This window comes from Schistocerca serialis, chromosome 1 (assembly GCF_023864345.2).
Source record: "Schistocerca serialis cubense isolate TAMUIC-IGC-003099 chromosome 1, iqSchSeri2.2, whole genome shotgun sequence".
In the NCBI taxonomy this organism is placed as follows: Eukaryota; Metazoa; Arthropoda; class Insecta; order Orthoptera; family Acrididae; genus Schistocerca; species Schistocerca serialis.
The window spans coordinates 768,228,040-768,242,307 of NC_064638.1; the positions used below are offsets into that span (position 1 = coordinate 768,228,040).

The 14,268-nt window shown below is 39.7% G+C and overlaps 1 protein-coding gene across 7 annotated transcripts in view; it reads right to left on the reverse strand.

Moving 5' to 3' along the window:
• The window catches only part of LOC126482575 (ATP-binding cassette sub-family C member 5-like), a 512,906-nt gene that overhangs the window by 102,852 nt on the left and 395,786 nt on the right, over nt 1–14,268 (reverse strand). For all 7 annotated transcript variants that reach the window (XM_050106550.1, XM_050106549.1, XM_050106547.1 and 4 more), the window contains one exon: nt 11,683–11,867. In XM_050106550.1, the coding sequence (XP_049962507.1) occupies nt 11,683–11,867 (185 nt within the window). The remainder of the gene's footprint in view (nt 1–11,682; nt 11,868–14,268) is intronic.

Consider the following 14,268-nt stretch of genomic DNA (forward strand, 5'->3'; position numbering starts at 1 on the left):
CAGACACTTTGGATGGATATGTGTGTGTGTGCGAGTGTATACCCGTCCTTTTTTCCTTTTTTCCCCCCTAAGGTAAGTCTTTCCGCTCGCGGGATTGGAATGACTCCTTACCCTCTCCCTTAAAACCCACATCCTTTCGTCTTTCCCTCTCCTTCCCTCTTTCCTGATGAGGCAACAGTTTGTTGCGAAAGCTTGAATTTTGTGTGTATGTTTGTGATCACATTTAAATTTTGATTTACGTATTCTATATAAGGAAGTCATTTATACAGTGATTCATTATCTGTTTCTGAGATTCTTTAAGTAATCTATAATAGTACTTTATACTAATTGTTACTGTTATTTGACATGGAGATTCACAATCCATTACTGCTGGTATAATACCTAGCTTTACAAGTGTGTATATATGACATGCTGCTCAAATACAAATATGATACATGTGACATGCTGCTCAACTAGAAATACGATACAGAACAACTTTTATAACATTTTAGTAAATTTAATTACACTTTAATAACATTACCACTTTTCCTATTCAGAGCACCACAGGACAAATGTTGTTACTTTGCTGCGAAATTTAAAGCTGTTAACAAGAATTATCAAATTTCTTACATATACACAAGAACATTTCATCAAAGTTCTATTTTTGGCCAAAAATTCCTTGTCGACACTGTAAACTGTTGAGAAATTATTATCACAAGTATTGCAATATAAGTATCATAAATTACACTTGAGTGGCTACCCATTGGTTTCCTCACCATTGGTTTCCTCATCTGTACATTTCTATACTCAGGGTGCACACTCTGACGCAGAGAGCAAGAATCATTTTGAAAACAACTTCTGGGCAGCGGCTATGCCATTTATTTGCAAAAACTGACAGGAATGCTGTTCCATTTAAGCATGCTGGGGACTTTATGAAGTTTGGAAATTAAGGGAGAAGACCTGGCAGAACTGAAGCCATGAGGGCAAGTTGTGAATCACACCTGAAAAGCTTGGTCATTAAGAGCATTCACCAAGGCAACATTATGGGTTTGAATCCCAATTTGGAATACATTTTTAATCTGTCAGAAATTTTCAGTGTCAAAATCTATTATTGTGACCTGTTACTATTATTAGTGTTAAACTTGTAATAGAAATATTGATTCATTAGCAGCATAAAAAATTAGGTGTATTTTATGGTCATGGTCATGCATTAAGGCCTTATACTCCAATGGAACTGCAATGAAAATGAATTATTTCAGCACTACAAAATCAAGTTCTTCACTGGCCAGTGAAAGAGGACTTGCTCTGGTTACTTTCTAATCACAGGCACTTTGGAAACAAAGAGAGCATGTCACAACACAATAAAGTACGGCTGAGCATGGGACGAGTGTGCTGTACAAATCCATGATGCCAGTTTTTCAGAATTTCATCATTTTCTTTAGAAATTATACTAATCTGGCAGGCAGTCCCAGTTTAATTCATAGTTTACTATGTGAAGTGAGTGACCAAACAAGTACTGTTCAGTTCACTCTGGAATAGGGCAATACCTACTCTTTGCTACGGCCACAATTTCTCAGACCAGTAACGTCCCATAACTCACTGCAGAGTGTATCTTGGGATAATATATTTGACATTCTGGGTTTTGGCTTTTCTCTTCCTGGACACCAACAAAAACAGCTCCTTTGAGTACTTCCACAGCCCCTATGCTGACAAATAATTTCACTCCTCATGGAGATCATCTGTTCCTCTGCCAGAAATTTAGAAAGACTAGCTTCTGCCTATGATCTAATTACCCACCCCCTAACGTTCCTAAACAGATCCTTTGAATTAGGACCTATGGAAATTTGGTACAGTTGTGTGATTCATTCACTGTTTTTCGTTCTGATTTGGCCATGAAATGCTGTCATTTAATTTGAGGCATGAGACTTGAAATATGTGTATGGGGCTGAGAGAGAGACATGCCAAGCTGTCACCTTGCAGCCAAAAACTTAAGTCATGAGAGGTGCACACCTGGAGCTAATTTAGTGTATTCTACTGCTGAACTGCTGACATGTGCCACAGCTGGTCCAAGTAACTCTATTGCTACACTATGCATGCACAGGGGCTGGCCTTGCAGTCAGCAACAGCAGAGTTTGATATAAGTTGCAGACACCACCACCATCTCAATGCCATTGCGAGCCACAAGTGTCAACCATCACAGGGATGGCAGGTGTCTGAGACATCACAAGACAAGTTCACTGCTATGAGAAATGAAAAGACTTTCCTTTTCTTTTGCAGTTGTTTTGTATAATTATACTCCACCAATAACCAGGGCACAAACAGCATGGAGCAACAACCAGGAAGTTCGAGTGTAATGCCCTTTGACAGAGGCTCAATCATCTACATGTATCCAGAATGAGATTTTCACTCTGCAGCGGAGTGTGCACTGATATGAAACTTCCTGGTAGATTAAAACTGTGTGCCAAGTTCGAGTCTCAGTCCGGCACACGGTTTTAATCCACCAGGAAGTTTCATCAAAATGTATATCTATACTCTACAAACCACTGAGAGGTGTACGACAGAGGGTATGTCCCATTTTACCAGGTACTGGGGTTTCTCCTTGTTCCATTCACATGTGGAGCATGGGAAGAATTATTGTTTAAATTCCTCCACAAGCGTAGCAATTATTCTAATCTTATCTTCATGATCCCTTTGTGAGTGACACATGGGGGATTATAGTATATCCCTAGCATAATCATTTAAACCTGGTTCTTGAAACTTTGTTAATAGACTTTTTTGGGTTAGTTTACGTCTGTCTTCTAGAGTCTGCTGTTTCAGTTCCTTCAGTAACTCTGTGACAGTCTCCCGTGGATTAAACAAACTTGTAACCATAGATGCTGACCTTCTCTGTATACATTTAGTATCAACTATTAGTCCTATCTTGTATGGGTCCCACACACTTGAGCAATATTCTAAGATGGGTCACACAAGTGATTAGTAAGCAATCTCTTTTGTAGAATGATTGCACTTCCCCTAGGATTCTACCAATAAACTGAAGTCTACCACCAGCTTTACCCATGACTGAATCTATGTGATCATTCTATGTCATATCCCTACAAAGTGTCACATCCAGGTATTTGTATGAGTTGGCTGATTCCAACAGTGACTCACTGACATTATTATCATAGGACATTATGTTCTTACATTTTGTGAAGTGTAAAATTTTACATTTAAGAACATTTAGAGAAAGGTGCCAATCTCTGCACCAAGTTGAAATCTTATCAATATCTGACTGAATATTTATGCAGCTTCTCTCAGATAGTACTTTGTTATAGATAACTGTTTAATCTGCAAAAAGCCTGATTTTACAATTAATACTGTCTACAAGATCATTAACATAAAACATGAAGAGCAGGGGTCCCAACACGTTTCCCTGGGGCATACCTGAAGTTAGTTCTACATCTGATGATGACTCTCCATCCAAGAGAACATGCTCTGTCCTCCCTGCCAAAAAGTCCTCAATCCAGTCACAAATTTCACTTGATGCCCCATATGATAATACTTTTGATGATAAGCATAGGTGTGGTACTGAGGCAAATGCTTTTTGGAAATCAAGAAACACTGCATCTACCTGGTTGTCTTGATCCAAAGCTTTCAATAGGTTGTGAGAAAAGTGTGAGTGTGGTTTCACATGACTGGTGTTTTTGAAAACCATGCTAGTTGGCATTGAGGAGATCATTCTCTTCAAGATATGTCATTATGTCTGAGCTCAGAATGTGTTCTAAGATTCTACAACTAATCAGTGTCAAGGATATTGGATGGTAGTTTGTGGATCACTTCTTGCAGACAGGTGTGACTCGCACCTTTTTTGCAAGGACTGGGCACAGTCTGCAGTTCAAGGGACCTAGGATAGATTATATTGGGAAGATGGGCTAACTCTGCAAATTCAGTATAGAATCTGACAGGGATTCCATCATGGCCTGGAGCTTTGTTCAGTTTTAATGATTTCAGCTGTTTCTCATTTCTACTGACACTAATATTTATTTCATTCATCTTTTCAATGGTATGAGGAAACTCTCCTGGGTTTTCTTTGTAAAGGAACATTTGAAAACAGAGTTAAGCATTTCAGCTTTTGCTCTGCTACCCTCAATTTCAGTTCCTATCTCTTTCGCTAGGGACTGGACACTAACTTTGGTGTCACTAACAGCCTTTACATATGACCAGAATTTCTTTGGGTTCTGTGAAAGATTACTTGACAATATTCTGCTGCGGTAGCCATTGAAGGCATGACAAATTGCTCTCCTGACAACCAAACGTGTTTCATTCAGCAGTTCTCTTTCTATAGCCATATCCATTATTTTAAACCTATTATGCAGTAATCTGTGTTTCTTTAGAAGTTTCTTTACTGTCACAGTATACCACGGAGGTTCCCTCCCATTATGAGTTGTTCTACTGGGTACATATCTGTCCTATGTATGGTCCAATATTCTTTTAAATGTGAGCCAGAGTTTCTCTACATGCTCCTGACCTGTGCTATAAGTTTCACGTTCCTTATTGAGATACGACATTACTGATTTTTTGTCTAGTTTATTGAACATGTTCATATTTCTGCTTATTTCAGTTGTCCTTTGTACTGTGGTAATCATTGTTGCCACACTCGCATCATGGGCACTACTACCAGTTTTGATGAGGACAGACTTAAAGAGACTGTCAAATCTATTTGTTGCCATTAGATCCAATATATTTCCATCATGAGTGGGGTTCTGAACCATCAGTTCTAGGTAGTTTTCAGAGAAAGCAGTTAGTAATGTTTCACATGATGTCTTGTCATGCCTACCACTAACAAAGCTGCAGCTTCAACACGATACCACAGTTCATCAAGAGTAGTGACTGGCATATTGTGATGAGCCAATTGCTTGGCCACCATTGACCAGACGTTTTCAATTCATGAGGGATCTGGAGAATGTGCTGGCCAGGGCAGCAATTGAACATTTTCTGTATCCAGAAAGGCCCGTACGGGACCTGCAACATGCGGTCGTGCAATATCCTGCTGAAATGTAGGGTTTCGCAGGGATCAAAGGAAGGATAGACCCACGGGTTGTAACACATCTGAAATTTAACATACACTGTTCAAAGTGCCGTCAATGTGAACAAGAGGTGACCGAGACTTGTAACCAATGGCACCCCATACCATCATGCCGAGTGATACGCCAGTATGGCGATGACAAATACACGCTTCCAATGTGCGTTCACCGCGATGTAGCCAAACATGGATGCGACCATCATGATGCTGTAAACGGAACCTGGATTCATCCAAAAAAAATGACGTTTTGCCATTTGTGCACCCAGGTTCGTCGTTGAGTACACCATTGCAGGCGCTCCTGTCTGTGATACAGCGTCAAGGGTAACCACAGCCACGGTCTCCGAGCTGATAGTCCATGCTGCTGCAAACGTCATAGAACTGTTCGTGCAGATGGTTGTTGTCTTGCATACGTCCCCATATGTTTACTCAGGGATCGAGACACGGGTGCACGATCCATTACAGCCGTGCGGATAAGATGCCTGTCATCTCGACTGCTAGTGATACGAGGCCGTTGGGATCCAGCACGGCGTTCCGTATTACCCTCCTGAACCCACCGATTCCATATTCTGCTAACAGTCATTGGATCTTGGCCAATGTGAGCAGCAATGTCGCGAAACGATAAACCGCAATCGTGATAGGCTACAATCTGACCTTTATCAAAGTCGGAAACGTGATGGTACATATTTCTCCTCCTTACACGAGGTATCACAACAATGTTTCACCAGGCAATGCTGGTCAACTGCTGTTGGTGTATGAGTAATCAGTTGGAAACTTTCCTCATGTCAGCACGTTGTAGGTGTCGCCACCGGCGCCAACCTTGTGTGAATGCTCTGAAAAACTAATCATTTGCATATCAGAGCATCTTCTTCCTGTCGGTTAAATTTCATGTCTGTACCACGTCACCTTCATGGTGTAGCAATTTTAATGGCCAGTAGTGTATATGATTGGGAAATTTACATACAAGCAGAGTTTTTCTCTAAAGTTATCATTTACATCAGGAGATGAGTCTTGCTCAAACAATATCACATGCAGCTTCACCTTCTGTCTTGGTGGATCTGAGTTTCTTGTCTAGTGTGACAAACACACCACCTCCATTTCACATTTGCCTACCCCTTCAATATATACTCGAATTTTCCCCAAAAATCTCACTGCTACCAATTTCAGGTTTCAACCAGCTTTCTGTACGTAGTATTATTAGAGCTTCATTGCTTTTCATGAGTGCTTCAAACTATGGGCTTTGTTGTGAATGCTTCAGCAGTTTACCATTAGGAATTTAATACTCTCATCTGTGGGTGGCATTTCTTTCAATCTTACACTGATACTTGTAGATTTCCTACAGCTATCATTATCTGGGTTGGTTGGAGAGTTGCCTAATCTAAAAAACCCTTGTGTGCACCTCACACACAGCCAGCTACCTGAGTAGCAGCCTCTGATGTGTAGTGCATACCTGACCTTTTTATGTGGACCCTACAGTTCTTGACCCAATGGTGCGAGCCCAGGAAGTTGCAGCCTAACTTGTCACAGAACTTTTGAAGTCTCTGATTCCGTCCTTCCCCTCAACTCAGAAACAAGTGCCACAATCAGTTCTGGGGACAATGCTGCAAAATATGAGCTTCATTGAAACTCCACATGCAAGGCTGATCTTCTCAACCTTCTCTGCCAGTCACTGGAATGATCCAAGAATGACTTCGGAGTCCATACGACAAGCACATTTGTTCCAATGTGCACCACAATCTGCAGTTGGTTGCACCCTGTTTCCTCAATGGCTGCTGTTGTGAGTTGAAAATTAAGTCTTGCAGAAGTGCCTGGAGCACCTTTGCAGAAGGCTGAGAGAAAATGTTATGCATTTATTAATGTGCCTGTGCTGCAGTGTCACAAGTATTTGGTGTTATCAGGTTTTTGACCTTATGTTATGTTTTCCCTCTTGGGAAAGTTTGGGAAAAATGTTAGTACCATTTGACAGAACAACAAGGATGTTGGTGAGATGTGCCACTGAAATAATGTATGCCAGTTAAATTTAAAAACACTGAAGCTGACAGGAAAGGTTCCCACCTATTTTGAGTCAGCAGAAAGCTGAAATATGTGCTGGTTCCGCCAGTTAAATTTAAAAACACTGAAGCTGACAGGAAAGGTTCCCACCTATTTTGAGTCAGCAGAAAGCTGAAATATGTGCTGGTTCCATGGAGATACAGAGATATAAAAGATTAACTAGATGTAATGACAAACTGTCTACACTTTAACAATAACATGATGAACAATTACAGACCTTCGCCACCCGTATTCAATGTGTTTTTGGTAAAGTGTATGTGTTGAGAGAGAGAGAGAGAGAGAGAGAGAGAGAGAGAGAGAGAGAGGAGAGAGTAAACTAATGCATCATTAACAAAGCTGAAATACCTGCAGTTGTATTTGTGAGAAGGTCTAAATCTTGCAATGAAGGGGAGATTAAATGGGCTGCATATGATACATTGCAAGAAACAGTCAGGTTTGCATTACTACCAAAGGAATCCAAACAGTTCATGCTGCTGTCGCACAAAGTTCAGAGCACCAGATGCATTTCTGCTGCAGAAGCTCAGTGCAACAGTGTAGCTGGACTCTACAAAAAGCTCAGGAATTTTTGGGTACGAATTGCAATTTATGGACCATGATGTGTTCTGCGATTGTCAAGAAATGGAAGGAGTATGTCACACTGCTGCCTTAATATGGAAATGCAAACAGAAGCAGCCTAGCCTCTACTGCATGCTCCTAGTAGCATAGGCAAGTCCAATAGCCCATGTAGCGAACATAAATTTAACCAGGAAAGCTATAGAAAGCTCTCAAAATTTCTCACATATTTATATGATCAAGTTGGTGTGTTTTCTGTATCTTCCATTGAAAGGGAAAATATGAACTCATTGTGCTGTAGTCAGTGGATTAGGAAGAAATTTTATACATCCTATCTGTTTGCAGAGAAATAAATTTGAATTACATAATGGGAGATAAAAAATCACAAGTACAAGAAAGACTTAGACGCTATATTATGAAATTTGATGCTATATTAGGAAATGCTTTCATTTGCAGTTTCCAAGGCATCTCCAATTTATGAACACAAGAAATTCAACTGCATGGAATCATTCACCATACTGTACATATTAATGAAAGAAATGCACTTTCCTGAACTTTAGCTCAGCCACATATCTCAATGCCAAAGTAAAAAATAAAAAGAAGGTAGTTATCACTGCTGAGAGAATATCTGCATAAAGTTAAATGATAAGGTGTTAATGAGGGAACATGCCTGGTTGATCCAATTACAAGGAACAAATGTCTGAATAACAATCAAGTACATCTGAAGCATAGTGTATGCTGGCCAGTTAGGTGCTTATTTGTATCAAAGCACTTACGATTTTGGGAAGAAAGATACTGTTATTTCACATGGCACAAACCCAGACAGTGTACAGTTCTGACTTGTGTAGAAGTATGTCTGAATAACAATCAAGTACATTTGAAGCATAGAGTATGCTGGCCGGATAGATGCTTATTTATATCAAAGCACTGACGATTTTGGGAAGAAAGATATTGTTATTTCACATGGCACAAACACAGGCAGTGTACAGTTCTGACTTGTGTAGAAGCAAGAATAAGATAAAAAGACAAGTCCAAAAGATTGATAAACAACACATCTACATCTACGTGATTACTCTGATATTCACAATAAAGTGCCTGGCAGAGGATTCAGTAAACCACCTTCATGCTGTCTCTCTACCGTTCCACTCTCAAACGGTACACAGGAAAAACGAGTACTTAAATTTTTCTGTGCGAGCCCTGATTTATCTTATTTTATCGTGATGATCATTTCTCCCTATGTAGGTGGGTGCCAACAGAATGTTTTCGCAATCGGAAGAGAAAACTGGTGATTGAAATTTCATGAGAAGATCCCATCGCAACGAAAATCGTCTTTGTTTTAATGATTGCCACTCCATTTCACGTATCATGTCTGTGACACTATCTCCCCTATTTTGCGATAATACAAAATGTGCTGCCCTTCTTTGTACTTTTTCAATGTCATCTGTCAGTCCCGCCTGATGCGGATCCCACACCACACAGCAATATTCCAGAATAGGGCGGACAACTGTAGTGTAAGCAGTCTCTTTGGTAGACCTGTTGCACTTTCTAAGCGTTCTGCCAATGACTCGCAGTCTATGGTTTGCTCTAGCCACAATATTATCTATGTGATTGTTTAAATTTACGTTATTTGTAATTGTAATCCCTAAGTATTTAGTTGAATTTACAGCCCTCAGATTTGTGTGACTTATCGCGTAATCGAAATTTAGCTGATTTCTTTCAGTAAACATGTGAATAACTTCACACTTTTCTTTATTCAGAGTCAATTGCCACTTTTCACACCATACAGATATCTTATCTAAATCATTTTGCAAGTCATTTTGATCATCTGATGACTTTACAAGATGGTAAATGACAGCATCACCTGCAAACAATCTAAGATGGCTACTCAGATTGTCTCCTATGTTGTTAATATAGTTCATGCACAATAGAGGGCGTATAACACCTCCCTGTCTATTACTACGAACTGTAACCTTTCTGACAGGAAATCACGAATCTAGTCACAAAACTGAGGCGATGCTCCGTAGGCACGCAGTTTGGTTAGAATACGCTTGTGAGGAACAGTGTTGAAAGCCTTCTGGAAATCTAAAAATATGGAATTAATTTCACATTTCCTGTCTATAGCACTTATTACTTCATGAGTATAAAGAGCTAGTTGTGTTTCACAAGAATGATATTTTCTGAATCCATGCTGACTATATGTCAATAAATCGTTTTCTTCGAGGTACTTAATAATGTACGAATACAGTATATGTTCTAAAACCCTACTGCAAATTGACGTTAGTGATATAAGCCTGTAATTCGGCGGATTACTCCTACTTCCCTTTTTAGGTATTGGTGTGACTTGAGCAATTTTCCAGTCTTTAGGTACGGATCTTTCTGTGAGCGAGTGGTTGTATATAATTGCTAAATATGGAGCTATTTTATCAGCATACTCTGAGAGGAACCTGACTGGTATACAGTCTGGACCAGAGGCCTTGCGTTTATTAAGTGATTTAAGCTGCTTTGTTACACCGAGGATATCTACTTCTATGTTTCTCATCTTGGCAGTTGTTCTTGATTGGAATTCAGGAATATTTACTTCGCCCTCTATGGTGATGGAGTTTCAGAAAACTGTGTTTAATAACTCTGCTTTAGTAGCACTGCCATCAGTGACTTCACAGTTGTTATCACGCAGTGAAGGTATTGGTTGTGTCTTGCCACTGGTGTGCTTTATGTATGACCAGAATCTCTTTGGGTTTTCTGCCAGATTTCGAGACAGAAAAAGCAAAAGGGCTACGACAGAATGAAATAAAATGTTGATGTAATCATCTATTTGAACTTATCCAGATTTTGAGGAGCCATTTATCCTTTTGTATGTTGTCAGTGACTGTCATGTAGGCCGCATTATCCCTCAAATGCAGGGTGGCAATGAGAAAGCAATTAGTTATGCATCATTATGCATGCTAAATCTGGCTGAGCAGAATAATAGCCCACTGAAAAGGAGATTCTCTCACTGGTCTATGGCACCCACTATTTCAGATGCTATCTTTACAATTGGCATCTCAGACCATGGTGCTTCCATATGTTATTAAATTTAAAGAATCCCAGCAATAGCCTCATTACATTGTCACTAAAGCTCAGTGAAAAAACTATGTAGTGAAAGATGAAGCTGATAAGCTTAATCCGAATACTGATGACTTGAACTGGAAAAGAAAAGTTCTGCAAGTGGAAAAAAATACTTATTAGTGAGCTAAAAGAAGCACAAATTACAGACAATTAATGTAATACCTTTTATACTTAACCTGATTTTATGGAGACAGATGACATTCTGTAAAGGAAGACAGAACTCAGGAACTGAATGGGAGTTATAAAGCCCTGCTGAAAATGTATTTGGCAACAATGTCATGAAAGTATTAGTGTATATCACAATCACTAATGAGCCACACATGCCCTTGTCAGTACATTATTGTGGACAGTACTTCCTCACTGTGCAAAATGGTTGGTCAGACAGTATTCTTCAGTTCGTTCTAGAATATGACAATAGTTATTCTTTGCGACAGTGTCAGTTTCATGAACCAATTTCACCTTGGCAACTGGTGACATGATCTTGCTATGGGTTTTAACTCAAGGTGAGGTGCATGAGGTTTTGGTTTGTGGCTTTTCTCTTTTTTGACACTGATGCTGATAGCCATAGCAGTTAATTCCAATATTCTTGTGTGCTGGCATGTAAACAGACACCAGTTTCACACCACATGGACCTCATCTAACATTCATTTTTTCATAAACACTTTGTAGAGATGGGCTCCTGCCTGCAGGCAACCCTTCTTTCTTTGGAAGTCTCCCATGTAGCCCTTAAAATTAAACAAATTTCTATGTGAAAGGTTCAAACGAAATTATCATTATATTTACTAGTTGTCCAACTCTCATCTTGTCCTGACACATGTTTGGTGAATAGGATCTGTGCAAGAGCACACTAATCCAACTAGTTGTCACCTCAGCTTTTAAAAACATTAACTGTCAACAATAAATTTTACAAGATAATATGAAAAGATTCAACTTACCCTAAGATATGAGTTGATTCTTTCAACTGAAATGAAACGCATTTCTGTTTCAGAGACAAGACGAACTGTATACTGGAAAATTCCACTGATGTGAGCCGAGTAAGATAATGCCAGTCCTGACAGAGCAGGTGGAATCACATCTCGGAATGCTATTACAAAGCAGGAAGTGAGACACACAGCAACCACTAAAAAAAAATCAAACAAATAACTAATGACCAAAATGTGTTTGATTTATATATTTATCATATTTTTGCAAAACAGTAAAATAAAAGTATCATGGAATTCAAGTACATAAACAGCCCAATAGACATCCAAAGGTAAAACTGATTATATAATAAATATCTAAAAACAAAGATGATGTGACTTACCAAATGAAAGTGTGGCAGGTCGACAGACACACGAACAAACACAAACATACACACAAAATTCAAGCTTTCGCAACAAACTGTTGCCTCATCAGGAAAGAGGGAAGGAGAGGGAAAGACGAAAGGATGTGGGTTTTAAGGGAGGGGGTAAGGAGTCATTCCAATCCCGGGAGCGGAAAGACTTACCTTATGGGGAAAAAAGGACGGGTATACACTCGCACACACACACACATATCCATCCACACATATACAGACACAAGCAGACATATTTAAAGACAACTCTTTGTCTTTAAATATGTCTGCTTGTGTCTGTATATGTGTGGATGGATATGTGTGTGTGTGTGTGTGCGAGTGTATACCCGTCCTTTTTTCCCCATAAGGTAAGTCTTTCCGCTCCCGGGATTGGAATGACTCCTTACCCCCTCCCTTAAAACCCACATCCTTTCGTCTTTCCCTCTCCTTCCCTCTTTCCTGATGAGGCAACAGTTTGTTGCGAAAGCTTGAATTTTGTGTGTATGTTTGTGTTTGTTCGTGTGTCTGTCGACCTGCCACACTTTCATTTGGTAAGTCACATCATCTTTGTTTTTAGATATATATTTCCTACGTGGAATGTTTCCCTCTATTATAACCACATGATTATATAATAAGCTATATACACAACCTACATCAGTTGTAGAAGGAGACATGAGATCTATTCCTTCATATATTTAGTAGCTATTGTGCATCTTCTGCTCTAATTTTTTGTGTTTTATGAAGCAAGTTTGTATATACGCTATTTCTTGAGAATATGATATAATAGTACTGAGCCGGCCCAGACAGCTGTGCATATTAAAGTGCTGCTTCATGAATGGGGAGGCACACCAGCCACGGATTGAACCTGCCCCGTGGATTATGACTACCACAACATACAGACAATTGGGGTACACATATTCCATCCTGGGAGGTAATAAGGTAAACATGATTGACATCCGGCCACCTCTTAAATCAACAATGACAAATTCATTAACAACCATGCCAATCCTGCATCATTCTGGGACACAAGCACAAGAAAAAAAAGATGATGGCATCTGGCCACCTCTTAAAACAACAATGTCAAATCCATTAACAACCATGCCAATCCTGCATCAATCTGGGACACAAACACAAGAAAAAAAAGATGATGTTATAACAGTACTGAAAGTGTATGGAGCATTGAGGATGCTAGTAAATGAAAACAACAGTTAAGTAGCAGTAGTACCAAAGGAGGCCAAGTGACTTTCTTAAAATCAGCAACTTTTTTCCTAACAATTCTACAAACATCTAAACAAATCTAGAAGTGATTTCGACACCGATGAGCCAAAACATTTTACCACCTGCTTTATGGTATGCTTGTTCACCTTCAGAACGCAATACAACAATGATTCTGCAAGGCATGGTTTCTGCAAGCCCTTGGTAGGTTTTCATTGGTATATGAGTGTAGGTATATATGCACATGTCACGCAATTCCCATAAATTATGGGCCAGTGCATTGTGAGCTTGGACCTGATGCTTTATAGAATGCCATATGTGTTTCATCAGATTCAGCTCAGGAGAATTTGGTGGGCACGATGTAAACTAGAGTTCAGTATTGTGTTTACCAAACCATTCTAGCAAGATCCTGACTTTATGACATGGCCAATTAGTGATGCAGGTGGTTCACAATAATGTTCACGTAGTTCACAGCAGTCATGGTGCCTTCAATTTTTATCATAGGTATCAGGGAAGCCCAGCTGAATGTCCCTCACAGCATAATACTACTCCCACCTGACAGCAACTGTGATGAAGTGCATGTTTTGAGCAGTCGTTGGCCTTGATCAGGGTGTATACGGACACAACCGTCAGCCTGGTGTAACAAAAAATATGATTTGTTTGAACGAGCAACACATTTCCATTGTTCCATAGTCCAATTTCAATGTCCCTGTGCCCATTATAATGTAACAGGCATAGTCATTGGATAAATATGAGAACATTTAGGATCATTTGCTGTGGAGCCCCATGTTCAACAATGTGCACTGAATGGTGTGCTCCAAAACTCATGTGCCTACAACAACACTGTACTTTCCCTTCACGTCTGCCACAGTCTGCTACTCATCCTGCTTTACTGAATGAGCCAGCCTCCAATCTCCATGTTCTATGATGAGTTGTGGACATCCAACACCTTGTCTCCTATTTGTGGCTTCACCATCCTTCAAGTATGTTCCAT